The 25553-nt window shown below is 41.4% G+C and overlaps 1 protein-coding gene across 3 annotated transcripts in view; it reads left to right on the top strand.

The window, feature by feature from the left end:
* Window positions 1-24225, top strand: part of PATJ (PATJ crumbs cell polarity complex component) — a 364021-nt gene extending 339796 nt beyond the window's left edge. For 2 of the 3 annotated variants that reach the window (XM_049618560.1, XM_049618559.1), the window contains 2 exons: window positions 13624-13730; window positions 21803-24225. In XM_049618560.1, the coding sequence (XP_049474517.1) occupies window positions 13624-13730; window positions 21803-21830 (135 nt within the window). In that variant the 3' untranslated portion in view covers window positions 21831-24225. Of the gene's footprint in view, window positions 1-13623; window positions 13731-17129; window positions 17272-21802 lie in introns of all 3 variants that reach the window. The other variant, XM_049618561.1, reaches the window with a different exon arrangement.
* The last annotated feature ends 1328 nt before the right edge of the window (window positions 24226-25553 follow it).

Below are 25553 nucleotides of genomic sequence, written 5' to 3'. Positions count from 1 at the left end.
CAAGTGAGCTTGCCCTCTACTCCTTGTCCTCACTTTCAGTGGAAGTTAGGCTGTCGTGTCACATTCCTCCTTCTACCCACCTCAGTCATGGTCAGAGCCTGCAAACTCTTGCTCTTCCCTCGAGTTATGCTGACCCCTAGAGGCCTACAAGTGCAACTCCTCCATCTCAGACAGGACCGTTCATCACACAGAATTTTAAAAGGAAGTTATTTCAAATAATAACTACGTCAAGACAAAAAAAAAAAAAAGTCTCCCTTAGCAAAACCTGGTATTATCGATATTTCCATACATTGACATAATTTGTTCAGCTCTACCTTCTTCACAAAGAAATGAGAAGACACGGTGCAAAATTGTAACATTAACTGTAAAAGTAACTTAAATGAAAATGAACTCAAGCTCTCCCATGCAGAATTAACACTTCACTCTGCCAAATTACCCCTATTAACACACCTTTGAGGGAGTTCCTCATTTTTCCTATTTCTGTACTTTAAGAAAATGACATTTGGTTTTAAAATGTTCTCTTGCATTAATCACATTAGTTGGTAGTGTTATTTTCTAACATGTGCTATTAAAAGCTTAATGGAATCCTTTGGGATTTTTACAGTTATAATCTACACAGTTATGGGTATGGAACATATGTGCTGCCAAAGGCATTAGACACAAAATCCAGAAAATTCTTATGTCCTGCATCAAATGCCTTACAGTTACATAGTGTACTTGCCTTAATTAAAACAATGTGCATGTAGTGCCAGCAATATAGTTATTACAGCTGACTTGGCACTAGGTAACTATTTTTATCATCAGGTGAGCCAGCCCATTGGCAGAAGAGTAGGGAAGGTCAGGTAATTGTGTCTGATGATGTGGAAAAGACTTACTGTCGGTGTATCATGCAAAGCAGTCAGCAACTGCTGGTTGCACAGGAAAGATTAAGGTCAGCAGACTGCAGGGTAGAGAAGGGGAAAGAGTGGAAGAGATGACCAACACTTCCAGAAGCTTCTCTCTACAGCATAAATTGCTATCTCTGGGTGTAATAAGGAGGTAGACATTTCTGCCCTTAAAGTCTGATGATTTCTTATTATCAATCATAGATTGGTCAGTGGAGATCAATGTGGCTACGAGGGGTCAATTATATTTGCTTTTGTAGTCTGAGAGCTTGTCTGGTTAAGCTCTTCTGTCTGTAGAATGACCATAAAGCCTTTTTTTGGACAAAATCAGATAACCCAGACTCTCTGCCAGGAAACATATATGTATCTTTCTTTGAGACCACAGAAGATAAAAAGAGCATATCAGGGACTTTTATCACTTAAGGAACTTGTGAGGCTTCTTCTGGGTCCTTTAAGATATTTTACAAATATTTGAGAATGTAGCAGAATGAGTGGATTGAGGTAACACTAACTAAACTAGAGGATGTGGGAGGAGTATGCTGGGAGAGGAGAGAACATTTGTAGTTTGAGACGTCCAAGTGGAGATGGCCAGCAGGCAGGGGAAATACTGGCCAATGTTCAGGGAGACGTCATTGCTGGGAACTGGGTAAATAAAGCCATCTGAGGCTTTTCAGTGCCGCCATCCCCACTGCCTGGCACATTACATACATCATAGATATTGGCTGAATAAGTGAATGAAAACAGTGGTGACAAGACAGGACAAAGGCTTAGAGTCAACGGCAAGTATAGAAGGCAAGAGAAGAGAGTCTGAAATCAGGGAGATTCATTGAGGGTCTGTCTACAAAGTAGTTTGGGAAGTAGTCCTTTGAGGACATTCTCCAGAACACAAGATAATTGCTTAAGAGGACCCAACTGCTGGTTGGGAGAAAGAAAGAGAGAGAGAGAGAGAGAGAGAGAGAGAGAGAGAGAGAGAGATGTTATATTTATTAATATAGAGAAAACAGCAGTGCCTGAGTGGCTTAGTGGGTTAAGCATCTGACTCTTGATTTCAGCTCAGGTCATGATCTCATGGTTTGTGAGTTCAAGCCCTGCATCAGGCTCTGTGCTGACAATGCAGAGCCTGCTTGGTATTCTCTGTCTCTCTCTCTCTCTCTCTATCTTTCTCTTTCCCTCCCTCTGCCCCTACCCCAGTCAGGATCGATCTCTCTCTCTCTCTCTCTCAAAATAAGTAAATAAACTTTTTAAAAAAGTTTTAATTAAAAAAAAATAGAAAACAGTGGCTTCTTTTTGAACTCTCAGTTGAAAATGGAAGAGAAAAAGTAAGACATGGGATTAATTCAGGAGATCTAATATCCAACCAATAGGAGTTGCAAAAAGAAAAACAGAAAAATAAGAAAGAAAGAAATCTTAGCTTAAAGTCCATTAAGTAGTAAGCAGGATAAGTATAGTACCTATATACCTTCTAAAACTTTTTTTTTTTAATGTTTATTTGTTTTTGAGACAGAGAGAGAGCACAAGCAGGGGAGGGCCAGGGAAAGAGAGAGACACAGAATCTGAAGCAGGCTCCAGGCTCTGAGCCATCGGCATGGAGCCCAATGCAGGGCTTAAACCCACAAACCATGAGATCATGACCTGAGTTGAAGCTGGACGCTTAACTGACTGAGCCACCCAGGTGCCCCACTTCTAAAACTTGCAAAGAGAAAAGTATAAGCTACTTACAAAAGAACAAGAGATTCAAATAGCACCTCTTTTTCAGCAGTGTGTTTCTGAGAAACTTACTTTAGGATGTACTCCAGCAAAAAAGCAAGTAAGAAAATAAGAAAAGTAAGAAAGAGGGAAGCCCATGGATTCAGTGCTGAAGAACGTGGAAGTCCCAGGACAGCTGCATGGCAGGCACAGAGAACAACTTGCCCAAATTGGAGCAGGGGGAGAAGAGACTGAGATGCCACTGAATCAAAAGGAAGGAAGAGGAACAGATGGATTATCTTATCTGTTTAACTAAATTGGAAGTTTGGAATTACTGGGGAAATTTGGGGCTTAATTAGTGATAAATATATAAAAATTAAAGTGAGATCATTATTAACTTTGGAGAAAATAAACTTGTACCAAGAAAAGGAAATGTAATCACAGTACAGTAGCTGACTCAGTATAAACAACATTTACATAAACATTGTAACTCATAATAATTAATACAACCAAACATCACAATGCATGAAATAATAGTATCTTGGGTATTTGGTATGTATTAGTGGGAAGGAAAATATGACAAGTAAATCTTTAATGTTAAAATGAAAAGAAAAGAGATGGTTGGAAATGATTAGAACCACAGAGGTTTAAGTATATATTTTTTATATGAAATTTATTTTCAGATTGGTTTCCATACAACACCCAGTGCTCATCCCAACAGGTGCCCTCCTCAATGCCCATCACCCACTTTCCCCTCCCTTCCACCCCGTCAACCCTCAGTTTATTCTCAGTTTTTAAGAGTGTCTTAAAGTTTGACTCCCTCCCTAACTTTTTTTTCCTTCCCCTCCCCCACAGTCTTCTGTTAAGTTTCTCAGGATCCACATAAGAGTGAAAACATATGGTATCTTTCTCTGTATGACTTATCTCACTTAGCATCACACTCTCCAGTTCCATCCACGTTGCTACAAAAGGCCGTATTTCATTCTTTCTCATTGCCAAGTAATATTCCATTGTGTATGTAAACCACAATTTCTTTATCCATTCATCAGTTGCTGGACATTTAGGCTCTTTCCATAATTTGGCTATTGTTGAAAGTGCTGCTATAAACATTGGGGTACAAGTGCCCCTATGCATCAGCATTCCTGTATCCCTTGGGTAAATTCCTAACAGTGCTATTGCTGGATCATAGGGTAGATCTATTTTTAATTTTTTGAGGAAACTCCAAACTGTTTTCCAGAGTGGCTACACCAGTTTGCATTCCCACCAACAGTGCAAGAGGGTTCCCATTTCTCCACATCCTCTCCAGCATCTATAGTCTCCTGATTTGTTCATTTTAGCCACTCTGACTGGCGTGAGGTGATATCTGAGTGTGGTTTTGATTTGTATTTCCCTGATGAGGAGCGACGTTGAGCATCTTTTCATGTGCCTATTGGCCATCTGGATGTCTTCTTTAGAGAAGTGTCTATTCATGTTTTCTGCCCATTTCTTCACTGGATTATTTGTTTTTCGGGTGTGGAGTTTGGTGAGTGCTTTATGGATTTTGGATTCTAGCCCTTTGTCCGATATGTCATTTGCAAATATCTTTTCCCATTCTGTTGGTTGCCTTTTAGTTTTGTTGATTATTTCTTTTGCAGTGCAGAAGCTTTTTATCTTCATGAGGTCCCAATAGTTCATTTTTGTTTTTAATTCCCTTGCCTTTGGGGATGTGTCAAGTAAGAAATTGCTGCGGCTGAGGTCGGAGAGGTCTTTTCCTGCTTTCTCCTCTAGGGTTTTGATGGTTTCCTATATCACATTCAGGTTCTTTATCCATTTTGAGTTTATTTTTGTGAATGGTATAAGAAAGTGGTCTAGTTTCATTCTTCTGCATGTTGCTGTCCCGTTCTCCTGGCACCAGGTTTAAGTATATTTAAAGAGCCACAGGAGGGCACCTGGGTGACTCAGTGGTTGAGCATCCAACATTTGATATCGGCTCAGGTCATGATCCCATGGTTATTAGATTGAGCCCTGTGTTGGGCTCCATGCTGAGCGTAGAGCCTGCTTGAGAGTCTCTTTCTAAAATAACTATTAAAAAGATGGGGCACTTGGGTGGCTCAGTTCGTTAAGCGCCCGATTTCGGCTCAAGTCATGATCCCACGGCTCATGAGTTCGAGCCCCATGATAGGCTCTGGGCTGACAGCTAGGAGCCTGGAGCCGGCTTCAGTTTCTGTCTCCCTCTGTCTCTCCCCCTCCCCCACTTGCACTCTGTTTCTCTCTCTCAAAAATAAACATTAAAAAAAAAAATTGAAAAAGAAACACAGGCAACAAGTAGAACTTTGAATAATATAAAAGTGGAAGAGTTTGGCAAGTTAAATTTTCATCTGTTGGAATATTTCATCTGTCAAAATAGGGAGTTGATAAGACATCAATAAGATGATAAATTTTAATATAGGCTTATAAGCATATTACTTAGCTTGTATATACCTCCAGAATTGAAAAGTTTAGTGTGTCTCTAGAGAGTGAAGAGTGTTAATTTTTTATCATGTGCCATACTATTTAGTTTCTTATCCTGTGCACTCAAGAAGAAATATGCTGGAAAAATAAAATAGAAAAGAGCCAGGAGTCAAGAATACAGGTTCTAGACACTAAAGGAGGAAGGAATTTGAAGAATGGCACACTTACCAATGAAGCAGAAGTAAATAAAACTGGAAAAGTCACTAAACTGGCAGATAAATCACTGGCAATCTTTAAAGAAATTGATTTTCTTTCAGAGTTGGTGGCAAGTCAGTAGAGGGCAAAGGAGTAGTTGGGGGCAAAGGAGATAGAAAGGAGAAGGTAAGGATGATGTTACCTCTGAAAAAGATGAAAAATTTTGCAGTGAAGAGCCACCTGGCTGGCTCAGTCTGTAGAGCAAGAGACTCTTGCTCTCAGGCTTGTAAGTTCTAGCCCTGCGTTGGGTGTAGAGATTACTTAAAATCTTTAAAAGAAACAAATTTTCTAATGACGATGATCATTGCAGTGATACTGCTGCTAGTTCAGAGACCAGTCTGAGACTCACTGGAGCTGTGCATTATTTAGAGTAAAGCACGTTCTTCTCAATGCCTGGAAAATCCATGGCACCCCACCTTCATCCCCTCTTTATAGATCTTGTGAAATCCTTTCTTTAGAAACCAGAAAGTTGGAGAATAGGGAATGCCTGGGGGTCATTCCCCTCACCCCCCAGAGCATGAATTTATTCAAAATAATGACTGTGCCTCTAGTACCTGGCCCGGCCTAGAGTACATGCCTTGTAAGTGTTGGTCATATTGACTGGGTTGCTGAGCTATGCTGATCAAGTTAAAAGACATGAACTTACAGAGAACTAATCACAGTCCCAATCTGTCCAGAAAAATTCTACTAGAGGAGAAAGATGGATTGGGTTGGGAACGGAAAAGGTGTGTGATAGAGGGTACAGGGCAAGCATCTAAAGGCACCTGTGAGTATCATTAAAGGAATGGTTTGTGAGCGGTTCTTAACCTTGGTTGCACAGTAAAATCACTGATTCCATTACTGGTTCCCGGGTCTACCACGTGAATTCAATTGGTCTGGGATGTGGCATGGAGAGAAGTTGAGGCTTCCCAGGTGTTTCTAATATGTAACCAGCTGATCTATGGAGGGCCTGATGTGACCACATGATGCCAGGAAGGGGGTGGTAAGCTCCAGGAAAAGGACAAAGAGCTAAAGGTTTGAAAGTTGAAATGAAGACCAGTGGAAATTCTGTAGAACACATAGGCTTTAGCGTCAGAGTTGTGTGTTTGGGTCCTCTCGCTTAACTCTTGAGTTTTCTCTACATAGGGATCGTAGCTCCTTTCTTCCAACGTGGCCGTGAGGATTAGATGAGGTGTAATGTTTAATAAAAACCATGGATGCCAATGGTAAGCATTAAATAAGTGGCATTTTATTACTTTCATTATAATAACACAGGCGTTAAGTCAGTAGATGCTAACGTCTCTAAAACCCTGGAAACGGAGTGGTTTTCCGTGTGGCACCTGAGGTGTGTGCCACTAGATATTGATGTGACCGGAAGTCACTTTGACCCTTATTTTACTCCAAACTTAAAACATTTGACAGTTCAAACCATTATATTTTTAAAACAGATACATTGAAATCAATATATTCTGATGTCACTGGAATCAGTGTCGTTAGATCCTAAATAAAGACTTGAAGCAGATGTGCTTCCTACTTCGTTAAGTTACACCAAATACCAGTCATGGGACAAGGCAAGTTTTGTGTCTTTATATTTTTAAGTACGCTTCATGCCCAACATGAAGCCCAGTGCAGGGTTTGAACTCACAACCCTGAGATCAAGACTTGGGCTGAGATCAAGAGTCAGATGCTTAACCAACCAAGCCACCGAGGTGTCCCAAGGCAAGCTTTTCTTGTTCTTCTGTTCTGTGCCCCATCTGAAGATACCAGCTTTCTCAGAGATCACCCTAACTTGATAGCCTTCCTGTCGGTTTTCAGCATATCTACCCTATGGATCTAGGATCCAGGTTGGGTGTGAGTGCCGAGTTTGTATTTGTACGGCAAGATTTGAGTCCTAACAAATCTAAGGGCTAATCTTATTCCTGTACAGTATCAGCGGCCCAGGAAAGTTCTAAGCAAGGAGCTCAAGCTTTTGTACATTGTTATATCCTACTTATCTGGAAAATATTTCAATTTCTCAATTCTCCAAAACAATACCCCCCCCCTGCAAACCTATTTTTAAGGAAAAGTACTCATCCTAGGGTTCATGCAATAAAACTTTGTGCTTTATTACTCAATTAAAAAGTATTAAACATACATCATTCTTTTTTTTAACATACATCACTCTAATATAGAAAATACAATTCTGACTGAATTTAGTTTTGCTTTTAACCTAAATTATTAAATGCCACAGAAAGCCAAGGCGTGAGAGCATATCAGAGTAAATACTTTCCTACAGTAAAGGGGTTTGAGGAAGAGATAAAATTTAAGAAGGAAATGAATATTGAAGAGGAAACCCTCTTGGAGGAGGAAATACAGTTTGATTAGGAAATCCATTTGGCGGGGGAAACACATTGTGAGGGGCAAGGGCAGTCGGAGGGGGGAACACGTTGTGAGGGGCAAGGGCAGTCGGAGGGGGAAACACATTGTGAGGGGCAAGGGCAGTTGGAGGGGGAAACACATTATGAGGCACAAGGGCAGTCGGAGGGGGAAACATCCTTATTGGTTCTTCCTCTTCCACTGATTGAAAGGTCTCTGCTTTTTCATTAGGCTCAGAGGATAGGGCTTCTTCCCGATTCTTCATTTCACAAGCCTTCCTCTCAGGTAGAGTGACTTCCTCCTCCTCTTTCATTTCACATGACTCCCTCTCCTCAAGTGCAGGGATTTCCTCCTCTTCTTCCATTAGACCAGTGGTCTCCGTCTCCTCAGGTAGGCACTTATTAAATGTTTGATCGTAACAAGGCTGGGGAAAAGGTGAGGAAATGAAGTACTTTCATTAAACCTGGTGAGAGTTGAAACACTGCTGCAACCACTTGGCAGCTTCAGAAGACCTATTAAATTTACTCTGTGAATACCCATCACCCAGCAGTTCCATATCTGATTATCTTAAAGGACCGCTCAAGATGCATGTAGCAGCACTATGTGCAACAGTAAAGAGGACATAATCTTAAAGGGCCACAGGTTTTGAACCAGGTTAATGGTTTTGAAGGGTGAGTGGGAAGCAAGGAGGACATCTACTACATCTCCAGTCCCCAGGGGATGAGGGATGAGGCAAGAGGTTGCTGATGTGAGGAATGTAAAAAGCCAGACGATGAGGTGGAGATCTTAAGAGTTGGAGCTGGCCCTAGCCAGGTCCAAGGACCCCAGACACCACAGCTCTTGAACCATATATTCAGGTTGTATAGACTTTAATACCTATCGTCTAAGGACCTCAAAGCCTTCATTGCCTTACCCAGGAGCCCTATCTTTCCCCTCTCTTCTCTCCACATTGAGCCATGTGTTCATATCTGTCCCCCACACTAGATCACATCAACTGTAAGCCTGTTTGTTGGAGGGAGGGAACACATTTGCTCTCCCTTGGTTTCCTATGCTCCTGGTTCTATCCTCAGAACCTACCACAGAAGTTTGTCCCCAGGAGTTGAAGATTTACTTTAAAAAAAAAATGAGTAAACTTCCCATTAGTCTGTTTGCCTTTGCCCTTCTTCAGAAAGTGTAAATAGACCTTTCCCAGCCTTACCTCCATGCCGTTTGGTCCCTGATGTTGATGAGGGAAGAGCACTTCAGAGGCTGCGCTGAACACTCATAGGCCACATCTCCTTGGACTTGTACCCGGCTGAACATACATACCCTTCCAAGATCATATTATGGTCTTTCCTAAGTCAATCCCTGGGAAGACCAATCAACTCTGAGACCACGATGGTTAATGCAAATGCCTTGGGCCTATAAAGTCTTTCTGAGGGTGATGAGTTTATTCTCTCCTTGCCTTCCTACAAAAGACTGCTGTCAGTGAAAATCCTTCACATTTCCCACTAGCTTCTTGGCTTCCACTCCTACAAAATAGGAGCTTGCACAGCTCCAAGGATCCTAGGTAATTCTCTAGGATTTAATGTTATCAGTGGCTGGGAGTGGCCTTTTTATTTCAGGGTTGGCATTGAGCAAGAGGCCTTCAGATTTGGAGGGATATGAGTTTTTCTGTGCGATGGTGCTGTTAGAAGTGTTTTTATCTTCTCTAGCTAGATAAAAAAAAATTAATTTTTACCCAAATAGAACTGTGACTTTGGTTTCACAACTTATACAGTTGATTTCGTGGACTCTTGAAAGGGTATTCTCTTTCTAAAAGTTAAAAAAAACTGTCCTTCTGGAATATCCATGGGCATATGTCTCCCACGCCCTGAGCCCTCTTCATATAGTATCCTGTGAGGGTGAGGACATTTTTCCACCTGTTGCCAAGCACACATCCAGATGATCTGCTCTATTTGCAACTGCTTGTTCAACTATCTCTCTGCCTCTCTTCCTCCTTGACACCATATCTAGAGTTTACTTAATCATATGCACTGTGAGTCAGATTGCCTGGTGTGAGGGTCCAAGACCATGTCTATACCCTCACACTGCCCAAGATTCTAGAATAAAATGAAATGGAAGTGAATCCAGCTTTCACTCCTTAACTGACCTTGAGAAAGTTACTTAATCTCTCTGCTCCAGGTTCCTCTGCCCAACATACAGAAACAATAGTGGTACCTACCTGAGTCCGTAGGGACTCAGGAGAGTGTTTAGCATAAAGTAAATGCTCAGTTTATATTCATTAGTTGTGGTGCTGTTATATATTAGACAAATGAGCAAATAAAGGATCAGGTTGCCATCAAAGGTTGGCTTTTGAAGGTACCTTAGAAAAAACAGTATTTGTGGTACCTGACCAGCTCCCTTGGTGGAACATCTGACGCTTGATCTCAGACTCACGAGTTCAAGGTCGTGACTTAAAGTCTTTAAGTTGGGCATAAAGCCTACTTAAAAGAAGAAAAAATAGTATTTTACTGACTTTCTTCCTTAGCCCCATAATGGGTGGATTGTTTCACGGTCAACTGAGAGTACAAGTCCAAATTCCCACCAAGTATAGGAATCTCCTTTACTCTGTCCCGAATTGATAGATTTTGAACCTCTATTTGAATGCTTGCTTTGGCAAGATGCTCATATCCTAACAAGCTGTGCCATTCCATTCTGTAACTACCTTATTAGATTTTTTTTTCCTCTTTAACAGGACCCAAAACCAATCTGCTTGTAACCTCCATCAGTCTCACTCTGTTCCGTGGAAATTCAGAAGATTGAGTCCCATAATCCCTATTCCTTAGGAAGGTTTTGGGTTCATTCACTCCACAAATATTCATTAAACAACTGTTATGTGCCAGGCATGTTAATACTGAGAAGCAGTCCTTATCCTCATGAATCCTGTGATTGAGGGAGAAAGACCTGTTAACAGTCACACAAATATGTCTCATTGCAATTTGTGAGAAAAAATTCTTATGGAGAGGAAAGCAGGAGAAATTAAAACACTGGTGGTAAAGAAGGCTTGTATACGGAAAGTGACTTTTTAAGTGAACACCAGGCCAACTGGCTTTTTTTGGTAGGGTAGGGGGAGGGGTGGGGTTTCTGGACAGAGAGAACTGGAATGGGGGTGGAATGGAAGGAGATAATGGGATTAGAGGAGCAGGACCTCGTAGGGGAGGACCTTTGTGTTTATAATTAGGAAGTCTGGATTTTATTCTGAGTACAAAGAGAGACCACTGGAAGGTTTTAAGCAGGGGAGTGCCATTATCCATTTTATGTTAAAAAAGATAACTGGCTGTTGTATAGAAGAGATTGAAAGAGGATGACTGGGGATGCTGGTTAAAAGGCAGTTGGTGATGATGAATTGATTAGGATGGTCACCACAGAGGTGAAAAGAAAACAGATTTGAGAAGTACTTTAGAGGTAGGATCCAGAGGACTTGGTGGTGGATTGCATATGGCAGGTGAGAGACGGATGTATCAGGTTGATATTCAGAGACAGTACCTGTGTGGTTAGCATCCCGGCATCTTTTCTAGTTGGACAGTCGTCACCAGCCAGAAATCAAGTATTTTCAATACTCCACCTAGTGCATTTCTAATTAGGTAGCCAGAGGTGCCATTTACTAAGAATTTTTCAAATTCATTGAAAAATGGTTATTGAATCAAGAGTTTGAATTTGTGTTCATCATAATAAGCCTTTGAGTTGTTAAAATGCAGATGGTGAATTGGCAAGTGGATATAGCCGACTAGGCTGGGAACTGTCAGCACCTTGTTGCCATTTAAAGCTATGAGAATATATACATTGTCACCTAGACCCTGAGTGTGCATGTGGGAAGGGGGGTACAGGACTGAGCCACAGGGGCCAATAGAATAGCCAAGAGGTAGAAAAGTGGGCCCCAGCAGCATGGGGAAAGCCAGAAAGTGGGTCACAGAAGTTTAGGTCCGGTGGCTACTTGAATGGAAGTTTAGAGATAGCTGCTGGAATGGAGTAGTTCATGAAGATGGTGTAGGTTAGAATTACAGAGGTCACATGCAAAGACAATTTCTCCAATACACTTGCTGTGGGGAGAGTAAAAAAAAAGGGCTGTTGGAAAGTAGAGGGGCTCTTGTGGTCAAGGAGAATCTGTTTCTTCCTCTTTCTCTTATCCTAAATATTTGCCCAGTTCATTCAGACATTCTGTATAGGATGGCATTTCCAGAAGATTCCATAACTTGCACACAGCCATGTTTTCCCCGGAATAGGATACTTCACCAAAATGTGTTCTCACTCTGCCAAGACTGGCCTGTTGGCTTTCCTTGTTCTAAAAACTCCATTAACAGATACAGCTAAGTTTAGCAATTTAGGCAGCCATGCCCTCTGTTGGCTTATTCTGAAACTGCAGTCAAATCCAGTTCTTTGCATTGCTCTCTATACTTATGCACTGAGTATTATACCCTAGAAGAAGAACCACTGATCAGAAGCAGGGGTAGCCCAGGAGCTCTTGAGAAAGAAGCTCTGATAACTCGTAGAGGTGGAAGACACCTCCAGGCTTAGCATACAAGGCAGGCTTTTCTGATTCCCATTCAACAGATGAGCAAGCTGAAACTCAGGCACAGCACCATTTAAATGACAGAAACTGAACTCATTGAACCTCCATCCTAGTACAAGCTGTTGGAGCTATACCATATTTCTCTTGAATACTTTTGAATGCTATTTGCAAGATTACAGATACATAAAGTGTTTACATGTCATGTACTATACTTTTGTCTGGAACCATCTAAAAAAATAATAGGGAGTCAGATATTCTTTCTTTCAATCACCAAATATTAATTGAACATCTATATGCCAGGTACTGTTGAACATAATGAGGATACAGTAGTGAATGAAACGGACAGGCTTCCTGCTCTCATACTCTCATATGACGTGACAGGGAATAAATAAATAAGGTTAAAAAATATATAGTTTATTAGAGAGTATTATTGTCTTTGCATGTGACCTCTGTTTTGTTCTTCAAAACAAAAGAATCAGAAAGCAAAGGAGGGTATGAAATGTTGGGCTGGGTGTTGGCGTAGAAATTTTAGTTACAGTCTCCAAGGTCCTGAGGGAAGTGAAGGAGCTAGCCATGCAGACACTGAACGCAGAATGTTCCACTTGCAAAGCGCTGAGGTGGAGATGCCTCTGGTACGTTAGAGGAACAGCACGGAGGCCAGTGTGGCTGGAACCCAGTGAATGCGGAGGAAAATGTTAAGAGCTGAAGGCAGAGACATAACTGGGTAGGTCACCTGCAAATGACCTTGTAGATCATAGTAAGGACTTGAGCTTGTGATCCTAGGAAGTTGGGTTTCCTCTGCTTTAAGTTTTAAGCAGAGTGAAATAATCTGCTGTGTTTAACAGGACCATTCTAGCTGCTAAGGACTGAGTGGGGGAGGGGCGGAAGCAAGGACACAAGCAAGGGGCTTTTGTAAAACTCCAGGCAAGAGATGATTCTGTAGGAAGACCAACAGCACTTTATGAGGACTGAATGCAGGTTGTGAGGGAAAGAGTAGTCAAGGATGATACCAAGGCATTTGCTGAAACTGACAGAATGAAGTGGCCATTACCTGAGATGAGGAGGGTTATGGGAATAAAGGTCAGTGTTGGACATCCCACTAATTGGTGACTGGACATATATATAAATCTAGAGGTAAGAGGTGGTGCTGCAGATGCAGGAATTATCATTACGTAGATGGTATTTAAGTTATCAAGTGGGATGAGATGAGATAAGGGGATGTTTAGATGGGAGAGATAAGAAATTTAAGGACTGAGCCCTGTGGCACTCTAATAGAGGCTTAGGATATATGAAGGAACGGCGGGCAGGTAGAAAGGAAACCAGTAAAGTATGGTGTTATGGAAGCCAAATGAAGAAAACCATTTGAGAGAATAATCCATTTGTGTCAAATGCTGCAGGTCGTCTGAATGACATGAGGATGAGAACCAACCATTGAATATGGTATGGTTTCTCCAATTCTCTCCTGATTTACAGTGGATTTTCTTGCTCTAATTTTTCCCCCAGGTTGTAGCAGATACCAATATAAGCGCCATAGCAACTCAGCTTGAAAACATGTCTGCGAGCTACCATCTTGGTTCTCCCACGGCTGAACACCATCCAGAAGACACTGAGTGAGTATTCTAGATGCAGAGTGCCTATTACATGTGTGGGCAAGGCTCAGTGAGACCTTTTCCAGAATCTAGAGTGCTCTCTAAGGAAGAGGAGGGGGGAAGTACATATTACCTTTTCTAACTCCTAGAGAATCTCCAGAAACACCAAGGTTTCCTGATATCGCACCAGGCTTTGCTTCACATGGGACTTCTTAACAGACTGCTGTCACGGGGCCTGCACACACACTACATCTGGTCACTTTGACATGGTGCCTTCTTCCCTAAGAAATCCCATATTTACAACCTGGGTGCACCCTGCTTTATTATGCAAAGAACTATGTTTTCTAAGCTAAAATCTTGTTCTGAGGTTAAATCTTACTGTTACAACTCCTGGCATTCTTCATTAAAACCAGTCATCGCGGTTAAAATTGTTCGTCAAAGCAGTGTTTCTCAAACTAGAATGTGCGTATTAAATATCTAAGGAGCATATTTAAAAATGCTAATTTCTCTGACCCCATTCTCAGAGATTCTGACTAGGTGGGCTACAGTGGGTTCCCCAGGGCACTTTTGCTACCCATAGGCCGAGGATCCATACTTGGAGAAATGTCGCCTGAAGTTAATGCTCTCGGTACTGCCAGTGCCTGGTCACCGGTGTGTGCTCAGTAAATGCTTGTTCACTGATCTGAATGGTTCATTAGAAAGATCTGATGATCACCACCATTTCCAACTTTTTCCTGGTAGTTCACAGCTTACGTGACATCTTTGAGATTGTTTTTCTTAAGGAAAGGATATTAATCAACTCATTTTACTTTTTTCTTATGAAAGTAATAAATGCATGCTATTAAAATGTGACAAATACACAAAATTAGCACATTTTTAAGTTATAATGGCCCTTTCCAAAAAAAATCAGGGCCCTTATAGGAAGAGTAGTTAGTGCATTTTTAGCATAATTTGATGTCCCTATAGAAGTACAGAGATGCCCTTATAATCTTGGTTCCTTTGGTATAATTTCACAGCTCCTGGCAAGTTGGGAACCACTAGCATAAAAGAACTTTTTTCTTTTTTTTAATGTTTATTTTTGAGAGAAAGAGAGGCAGAGCACGAGCAGGGGAGCAGCAGAGAGGGAGACACAGCATCTGAAGCAGGCTCCAGGCTCTGAGCTGTCAGCACAGAGCCCGATGTGGGGCTCGAACCCACAAACTGCAAGATCATGACCTGAGCCAAACTTGGACACTTAGCCGACTGAGCCACCCAGGGGCCCCTAGCATAAAAGAATTTATAAATTACTTATAATCCAACCACTGTTAACATTTGGAGATATTTTTATTAGTCTTCTATATGAAAGTAAATTAAAACTAATTGAAAATGTGAGATAAATGGAGGCAAACTCCATCTGATGAGTGGAACTGCATTCCTCCTTCTCCCCCTGAAAACAGGTCTCTAATAGTGAAAAAGCACAATTATGAAGGTCTCTAATGATTTGGTGGCTCCCAGGGCCCAGCTCTAAAACAATACTTTGGACATCTAGATTCCCATTTCAATATGCTTAGAAATGGGCGGCTGTGTTTGCAAGAGGTAACATGAATCAAATTCACATCTGGCCAGTGGGCCATTACTAAGAATACTTACAAGGCCCCAAAGTCATGAAATGTAGAGCCTTACCCATGACGTCATTACCATTTGGCCCTAGGCGATAATTTATCATCAATTCAGCAGATATTTATTGAGCACCTGCCTAAGGTCAGACACTGTCCTGGATGGGGTTTGGGAGATTCAAACTTTGAAACATAAGTGAAGGCATTGCCCCAGTCCTCAAGGAACTGCCAGAGAATTGGAAAAACAGGCCCCTGAATCCATGTTTGTAAGAGTTGATAAGCATAGGGGAGCTAAGTTCCATGGGAGAGATAAGTAAGCACTGGGTCCTGTGAAACCATGACAGGGTGGCACAGCTCAATTAGGGGGTACACTTGGACGCACTGATGCTTCAGTTTAGTTTTGAAAGAATTGGAATAAGCAGGAGTGGCATTCAAAACAGTTAGCACCTTATACGGCATGGACATTCAGCAATTACTAGGGGTTGCCTGCTGGAAACAACCAGTAAGTACATCGATAAACACCCCTATTGGTGTGAACCAGCTGAAAATCAACCCTAAGAAAAGCCAGGCAAAATTGAGGCGGGAGAGAGGGAAGAATACTCTAGTTAGACAGAATAGCATATTCAAAGGTTGCTTATATCCCAGTTTTGCAAAATTCTCTAAATCACGAGTGGCTGAGTTTGTATCACGTGGCTCTGTGTCCCACACACACATGCTGCCACAAAACAGGTGAGGCTGCCACGATACAAAAATGAACCTCCTACAAATAAGATGGCAGGGTCTGGGGTACCGGAGTTCCTTCAGGTTTCTACCCTTTGGACAAGGGCATTTGGGAAGAAGAAATTGGCATTAGATAAGCTTAAACTACTTGAGCCCACGTAGATAATTTAATTTTTAGCCATGTTGTTTCTAAGAGAGAAGACTTCCACACTGGACGAAACTTTGAAAATCTAAATTACCCATTTGAAACAGATTGCCCTTACCCATTTTGCTTCTCCTTGGCTTCTTTCTTCTCTCCTGGACTCCACTTCTCACGTACATGGTCATGATCCTGAGTTGGTGACATGCACAGTGCATACTGCTGGGAATACTCAGATGACAGAGATGTGAGGAGTTCATGGTCTGGTAGAAGAGAAAGATGGCTAAGCGATCACGCCATCTTAGGACAAGTGCTATACTAGAAATCTGGACCAAGTGCAAAGGGAGCACAGAGGAGGATTGGCTAATTCTCCCAAGGGAGTCAGGAAAGCATCACACTGGAGATGGGCTTTGAAGAAGGAGTTCCCACCCGGGTTCCCTAGGTGGAAGTGGTAGGTGAGGTGTGGTGAGGCTATTCAGGCAGAAAAGGAGCGGCAGTTGACTGAGCCATTGGGCTGCCATCACCTGTTCTGGAGAGAAGCCCACCTGTAGACTGGTGGTCTGCCACTAAGCAAAGGTGATACCCCATCTCTCTGTCCCCATGCACATTCTTCAAGGATATGGAGACCATTTCATTCAGCTTTAAACAGTAAGCACAGTAAGCATAAAAGTTAAAAGCCAAGCATACAGATGGCTGCTTTAACAACCTCGGCATCCTGACTTTCTTTTTCACTAAAAAACAGTGAGTTTTATGAAAGAGAACACCCCTTAAGATATCAAGTCATTAAGACATCGGCCATTAGTCCTGCATGACACAGGAAATGTAAAAATCAGTTTCTGATTGCTCTCTGAGAGTTTGATTTGATAAATTGGCCTTCATAGTTTCGCAGTATGAAAGTCTCTCTCAAATCTGTGTTCTTCCATTAAAATGAAATTCCCTCTCAATATCTATTCTTGAATTAAACAGCGTGCATTGTGTTTTCAGAACACCTCCACCTAAGATTATTACTTTGGAGAAAGGCTCTGAAGGATTGGGGTTTAGTATTGTAGGGGGTTATGGAAGTCCCCATGGAGACCTGCCAATTTATGTCAAGACTATATTTGCAAAGGTATTTTTTTCCTTTTTACTGTACTTTTTTTTTTTTTTAACCTAGGTGAGATTTTTTTTTAAGTGCTTTGGTTTGCTTACTTTTAGCTATACCTGGGTGTGTGCTTGTATGCTCATTGCATTTTCACCTTGTATAGGACATTCCCACAGCAGACTAGTGAAAAAAAAAAAAAACTACAAAAGTCGATTTTACAGATTGTCTTCTTTCAACAACACAACATAAGGAGCAGTGCAGGGCTCTTTGGAAGCTGGCCTTGGAAGTGTTATTCCAGGCTGGAACAAAAGTTTGGCTTTCTCCTTCAAGAAAAGATGACAGCACAGGGCTGTGGCAGAAAGCTCTGCACAAGCCTCGGGTCAGTGCAGCATTAATGGCCGTACATCACCAGAAATCTCAGGACCCTTTACCTTAAGTTGCTGTCTCTTTCTTCCAGCCCTCTGCTGAGTACTTGCACGATCAGCCCACTAAATTAGACTCCAGCTGGATAATAGTGTTTTTCAGGAATTAAATATTCCAATACATCCTACTTGACACATAGGTCATGGTGTCCATTCCAACTGCTGCCTCTAGATGGCTCTTAGATAAGTTACTTTTAACTTTGTTGTGACTTTTAAAGTTGGAATTCAATTTTATTGTCAATTCTGAAGATCTTGGAAAAGGACTTAGTATTAATAGTACAATTTTACTCTTCATTGGTTTTATGACAGTCTTTTTTTATTAATTGATCCGATGGCCTCCTACTGCTCTTTCCTAAAGAAATAAAGGTCTTTAAGAGAATAAACAAGGTAGATTCTCTTTCTAGAAAGCTATACTCTACACTAAATAACAAGTTTACTTTTACCTGTGTGGCTCTTAGCACCTGTTAATTGAGCCTAACCATGACCTGACATAATCCTTAAGTCATTTGGCATTTCCTTTTGGAACACATTAGGTAGCTGCAGATTTACCCACCTGTTTCCAATTTGCTAGGGTGCCTATTAAGGAGACATGTTATTCCCAAACACACACATCTGTTGACCTGGTGATGGGCAAAAGGGAAGAGGGAAAGCAGATCAGAAACATTCTGGATAGTGGTGCTGCCCCAGTCTAATAATTCCCAAGGTGGTAAGCCACTGAGAGACCCTCCTTTTCCTAAGGCAACACCGTAAGTAATTGTGATAATTATTCTTTGGGTGCATTATTATACTTCGCTTTTATTTTTTTAAGTTTATTTATTTTTGCGAGAGAGCATAGGGGAGGGACAGAGAGAGAGGGAGAGAGAGAATCCCAAGCAGGCTCCGCACCGCCAGCACAGAACCCAATGCAGGGCTCGAACTCACAAAACCGTGAGATCACGACCTGAGCCAAAACCAAGAGTTGGACACCTAACAGAGCCACCCAGGCGCCCCTATACTCTGCTTTTTAAAAGAGCCACTATATAGATAAGAATAGTGTAAAACACAATCTACTTCCCTGCCTTTGCCTCTCTGTAAAGCCCTTCCAGAATGTTTGTAATTCCCTGCTCACTTCGTAACTGTAGGTAGATCAGAGGACTGGTTAGCTTCTCAGGCCTTTTGACCTGCAGTCCAGAGTTAGAAGGCCACACCAGCCACGCCCATCTAGACAACTCCTAGGTAGTGAGCCAGGGCCAGGCACCTTTTGTCGGGTCACCAGAACATACAGTGGAGGATGAAATGGCCGTGCATTGCTGGTGGGTTTTTGAAAAGAAACCACCATCAAATCACAGTGGGACAAAGCAGTGGGGGATAATGAATGTGCTGCAGCTCCCACAGAATCTCTTTTCAAAGACCCTCACTGAAGATGCCATTTAGAAAGCAGCTATGCAAGTAGTAACATAGTAGGAAATATTGAACATCCCTGGTATGTTTTATTTTTAAGGAATAGACCCTTGTTTGTAAAGTAAGGCACGGCTAAATCTGAGAAGCCCAATTAAAAAAAGAGAAAGTTCTAAAGCCTTAGCTAATGGCCTACTTAGTTCAGTCTCAATAAAAGAATATTCTAGTGCAAACAATTATTAGTTCCATAGAGTTTATTATAATTCAATCTCATTTGATGGCTTTTTCTTTTTTCATTTGTTAGAGTGAAACCAGTATATCCAAATTTAAAAGTTTTCTTTAGACAATCAGTAAACCAAAATCTGGCAAAAGAGTTTTTCTCTCTTTTTTTTTAAATTTATTTTGAGAGAGAGAACCAGCAGGGGAGGGGCAGAGAGAGAGAGAGAGAGAGAGAGAGAATCCCAAGCAGGCCACACTGCCAGCCCGGAGTCCGACACGGATCTCAATCCCACGAACCATGAGATCGTGATCTGAGCCAACCAAGAGTCAGACACTTAACCGACTGAGCCACCCCGGCGCCCCAAGTTTTCCTTTTTTTTTGTTTTTAATGTTTAGTCATTTTTGAGAGAGAGACAGAGTGTGAGTGGGGGAGGAGCAGAGAGAGAGGGAGACACAGAATCCGAAGCAGGCTCCAGGCTCCATCCCAGCTGTCAGCACAGAGCCCGATGCGGGGCGCGAACTCACAAACCACGAGATCATGACCCGAGCTGAAGTCGGATGCTTACCGACTGAGCCACCCAGGCGCCCCAAGTTTTTCTTTTTTTTAAATGGTGAAGTCCATCATAAAAATGAATTTTGATGCTAAGGTAAACATTTCCCCCATAGGAATTTGGAAGCTATAGAAACGATAGCTGTATGTTTTCCCTGTTTTTCAACAATGAACATATATTCTTAAAAATGTTTGTCTTCTTAAGTTTCTGAATCTCGGATGCCCACAGGGTGTGAGTTTTTATGTGACCTTGTTAGTGTCCCTAAGCTTCTTTTAATACTTCTCTTGCTCAACTAAGAAATAAATTTGGGAGGTTCCTGGGTAGCTCAGTCAGTTGAGGGTCCGACTCGACTTTGGCTTAGGTCATGATCTCATGGTTCATGGGTTCAAGCCCCAAATCAGGCTCTGTGCTGACAGCTCAGAGCCTGGAGCCTGCTTCAAATGCTGTCTTCCTCTCTCTCTGCCCCTCCCCCACTTGTGCACGTACACTTGCTCGCTCTCAAAAATGAATAAACATTAAAAAATTTTTGTTAAAGAATGTACAAATCGCAGAAAGTTGAAATGTCATCCTGTTTTGCATTACTGAAAATGAAAACTTGAAAAACTTAACATGCTTTAAAAAAAAAATTACACAGATATCTGAGGTTTCCTAAAGCCCTCAAATCTTAGCCTGTAACATTTAATAAAATCAAGTTTGCTAAGTAATTCTGATTTTATCCACAAGTTGTTTAATCTTGTCTGTGTTTCAGTTAACACACTTTCGTAAAAGAAAAAAAAAAAAGATTTGAATGAAGTTACAATTTATTTAATTTTAGTATTTCCCCCCAGTACAGACATGTTTTGAATATTCTTTATTATACCAGAATTCCACCCTTTCCACGGTTTTGACAGTCTAGATAATTCACCCATCACCTCAGGACCTCCATGCTGCAGGTAGACCCTAGTCTCTGAAGCATTAGTTAGTGCCTCTTAGTTTGGCTTCTGAGTGAGTCAGGACAGGGATGCCTGTGGGCCTTAATTATTTTCCCCAGCACTTCAACACCATTTAGAGGATTCTTCCAGCACCGATGTTTTAAGGGATTTTCACAGTTACCCCAACAGAAGGAGAAAGCCTCCTACAAATCTTTTCCTAGGTTTTTTCTTTCCTTACCCATCCAAAATATTTCTAGTAATATCATGGTATTTTTAGGTACTTGGCTTTAGAATTTAAAAAAGCCCAAGTTTCACTTGCTTTGTGCAATTTTGAGGAGCCAAGCATGACTGAATGTATAATGAAAGTAGTCATTTAGAACCCTAAATGATCAAAGATAAGCTGAAGCTTTTGAATATGATATTGCAAAACTTCAGAGATGCTATACTTTGTGTATTTATATATAGAACAGCTTTATTGAGATAGAATTCACATACTATACAATTCACCCCATCTAGAGGCTACATCTTTTTTTTATTTATTTGAGTAATCTCTACACCCAACACGGGGCTCAAACTCACAAACCCGAGATCAAGAGTCTCATGCTCTTCCGACTGAGCCAGCAGACGCCCCAAGGCTACACTCATTTTTGACCAATCACTGCAGGGAAGATATCTTAATAATGCAACGGGAACCCTATATCATGATGGTGCTGGCAATAAGACTTAACACCAGATTCAGTTCTGCCTTTGTCAGTATATTAGGTATTCATGAATATGACATTCAAATTCCATTCAGTATGGAATATTGAAATAAGGTCCTACTCGTATTAAAAGAAATGTGAATGTCAGTACATTTCTACTAGTATGTTATTTAAACAGTGCATAATTATGGTTACTATTCAACCATTATTCAAATAACACATCCTACATTCTTAATTTTCTTAGTTTAAAAACATTACCTAGAAATAACTTTAACTGGTAGTTTTTAAAGTTACTCTTTTGATAAACACACCCTAATATTAATATTATTTGTTAACTGCGTGGTCCTGGATTAAACTGGAATGTTTCTTGTTTGTAGGGAGCAGCTGCAGATGACGGCCGGTTGAAGCGAGGCGATCAGATTTTAGCCGTTAATGGCGAGACCCTGGAAGGTGTCACTCATGAGCAAGCTGTGGCCATTCTAAAACACCAGAAAGGGACTGTAACCTTAACTGTGCTGTCATGAGCCTCGGGTCCTAATCTCAAGATAGGTATTATAGAATATCCATAGGAAGATGAAGCCCTGAGAGAGGATGAAAAGCAGCCTCCACTAGAATCCGCTTTCATTTCCCATCTCACCCTCTCTGCTCAGGAGAGGAAGCTAGATTTCGTGTGAATTTCCCAAATCAACCGTCACCTCTTGGTGGGGTTAATTTCCAAAACTCGAATGAGTCTTCTCTGATATGTATCTAACATCCATGTTTATCTACTAGTAGTAGCTGGTTCTGATTATATTTGCTGAAACCAAAGTTAACAACCCCTCATTCCTTGTGCCCTTCTCTGCCCATTCCTCCTCACTCAGAGGCTTAACAGCAAGCTCACTTGGCATCTGATGAACAGAAACAAACATTAAGCAACTTGTCGTCTCACTCATGATTTACATATGCTAATTGTCTCTTCAAGTATGGCAGAAAGTATTAGTAGTATAATTAACTTACCATTGATCCCCATGATAAAATACCCAGTTCTCCTATGGGAAATTACTGTGCTCTTTTCTGCACGACTTATAGTCAAGTAAGTCTCAAATTCGTTTCCCTGGCGGATCTTTGTAAACTAGTCATTGGTGATTATGATGAATCAATATGCACACTGTAATGTGAAAACTCTGGAAGGCTTTCTAATTGTTTTCTTAGCTAAATAAATGTATACCACTGAGAAAAAGCACCTTATTCTCAGCAGGAAAAATTAGCATCCATGTTCTGAATTCTAACCATGCTAAATTACCTTCAAGTCCAGGAAGTTCATCTGGAGTTAATGGCATCTCAGTAGGCAGGCATCATTCCCACCCTCAGTCTTCAGAAGACGAGGTGGAAGCCTGACAACCACACTGTAGAGATCGTAAGTCAGATGTGGCCTGGGTGGCCTTGGACTTGTGCAAAGTAGAGTGACAAATTTGAGTATCCTTCCCCTTGGCTCCATACCGGTCAAGCTAGCAGTACAATCTGTAGGAACATAGGGATAGAGCAACATGCTTAGCCGCAAAGTGACGGTGGAAATGAACTCAGCCTGAGAATCAGTGATGGGTACTTGGCTAATGTTTCCTGATCGTCAGGAAGCCCCCCATCTGCCGAAGTTTTACACGCTAACAAAGCAACTACAGCAGAAAATACAAAAATACCTTTAAAGTTGAATAGGGGCATTCTTATGTAGGTATTCACAGGAAAATGGGGGAGCTGCTCATCAGTGAATAGTTTAGGTTCTTCTGTAAAAAAATGTACCATAAAAGAGGGGTACCAGGATCAGTAATTGAAGTTTTGTAGCATCTTTGAACTAAAACACTATGCTGCGAATGGTCCACAGTAATTGTCAACATGTAATGGGCTCTAATTTAAAATGTTATTTAATAATTACAGATTTTAACTGAGAATTATCTTTGAGTAGATGTAATCACAAAGTGCATTAACTCTTGTTGGAATATTTTCTGGCTATTCCAAAGTATAGAGTGCCTAAATCTTATGTTGGAAATGTCTTTCATGACTGGCATTAAGTTTTCTGAAGTTACATATGGCTTGTGGAATTTCTAATGTATCCAAGATGTGCAGTGTTATGAGGATCTTGTCTTTCAGTGCACAGGAAGCTATCGGCCTCAGAAGTTCTATGCTAATTGTACCTGTAAGAACCCCTGAGGCAGCCAAGAAGAAATGAAGCCCAAATAAAACTTGAAAATGCACCTTAAAATAAAAAGTAGGTGTGTGCATACACACACACCCACACATATGACTTCGTGTAATACTTTTGAAATGTGAATCTGCTTGATTTTGATGGAATGGCCGTTAAATATACATTTTGAAATAATATACTGTTGTGTCTCACACATAATCCTCTTAGGTCATGCCACTAGAAGTCTATTGATACAAGAATTGTGCTCTATATTCCTTACTGCAGTAAATTGACCAAAATTCTCATAACTGGTTCCGTCTCTAAGTAATTGCCTTGCCAAAAATGCTTCTTTGCATCAGAACTTACTGACAAGCCAAGAGACCACAAAGATGGGAATGTTTTGAAGAAGGTGGTTCTGTCATAGTGCATATATTGTTTTGTCCTCATCATTTGGGAAATCTAAGTATAGTAATTGGGGTTCTAGCATGAGAGGGAAGTAAATCAGGAAACATGAAACTGCTGAATGTATGTGTAAGTTGTATCCAAAGATTATAAATAAGTATAGTTGCCTAAAGAGCAAATAAGAGTCTTATTATATATGAAAAAGTGCAATTTGTGCATCTGATTTGGCTTTTTCTTCAGCCTCTTTGTTCCCTAAAGGGCGGGGCGGGGCCAGGGGGAATCCAACTTTTCACAAAGTTTTCCAGTACTATTAAAATCTGGGATCCATTAATAGCTATCTCATGGCAAGTATGTTGCCAGGTGTTAGAATAGGTGTTCTCTCCCCCACCCCATCTCTCTCTCTCTCTCTCTCTCTCTCTCTATATATATATATATATATATATATTTTTTTTTTTTTTTTTTTTTAAAGTAGGCTTCATGCCCAGCATGGAGCCCAACATGGGGCTTGAACTCACAACCCTGAGATCAAGACCTGAGCTGAGATCAAGAGTAAGATGTTTAGGGGCACCTGGGTGGCTCAGTTGAGCATCAGACTCTGTTTTGGCTCGGGTTGTGATCTCATGGTTCATGGTTTGAGCCCCCCATCAGGCTCTGTGCTGAGAGCAAGGAGCCTGCTTGGGATTCTGTCTCCCTCTCTCTGCCCCTCCCCTGCTCACTCACTCGCTCTCTCAAAAATAAACAAACACTAAAAATGTTTTTTAAAAGTCGGACGTTTAACCGACTGAGCCACCCAGGCACTCCTAAAATAGATGCTTTATAAAAGAGCCAGTATGATAATCCAGAGGGCAAGTCCTGGCATCCTCTTGAGTTTGAATCCTGACTCACTAGCTTTGTGACGTTGTCCAAGCTATTTAATTACCCCTTGCTTTAGTTTCTCCAGTTAGAAAGGGGTGGAGATGGGAAGTTTCTAAGTACTGTAATGAGTAAAGTCCAAGTCTAGACCTTAGTAGAGGTGCCTGGCTCATAGTTAAGTATTACATAAACATTAGCAATAAACCTCTTTTCCTATATATGGAAGTGGCCTGAAATTAGACATTTATGCTGATGATTTGATTTCAATCAATGACCTTGAAAAAACATATTTCTGATGGTGGCTTAGTTCAGAACTTTTGCCCCAAATCAGTTAGCGACATGTGTCACTGATTCTTTTTTTTTTCAACTTTTTTTTTTTTTTTTAATTTATTTTTGGGACAGAGAGAGACAGAGCATGAACGGGGGAGGGGCAGAGAGAGAGGGAGACACAGAATCGGAAACAGGCTCCAGGCTCCGAGCCATCGGCCCAGAGCCTGACGCGGGGCTCGAACTCACGGACCGCGAGATCGTGACCTGGCTGAAGTCGGAGGCTTAACCGACTGCGCCACCCAGGCGCCCCTGTGTCACTGATTCTAATGGTGTGAGCCTGAGGCACTGGAGCCTGTGCTAATAAAAAGCCACAACTGGACGGAAACCAAGGCTTCCACCATCAGCCATGCTGCCGGGATGGGGGGTTTGCTCTCCTGCCTCCAGAA

Source organism: Panthera uncia, assembly GCF_023721935.1.
Source record: "Panthera uncia isolate 11264 chromosome C1 unlocalized genomic scaffold, Puncia_PCG_1.0 HiC_scaffold_4, whole genome shotgun sequence".
Taxonomy (NCBI): domain Eukaryota; kingdom Metazoa; phylum Chordata; class Mammalia; order Carnivora; family Felidae; genus Panthera; species Panthera uncia.
Note: the sequence above shows the minus strand (reverse complement) of the source record. Positions and strands in the feature narration are given on the sequence as shown.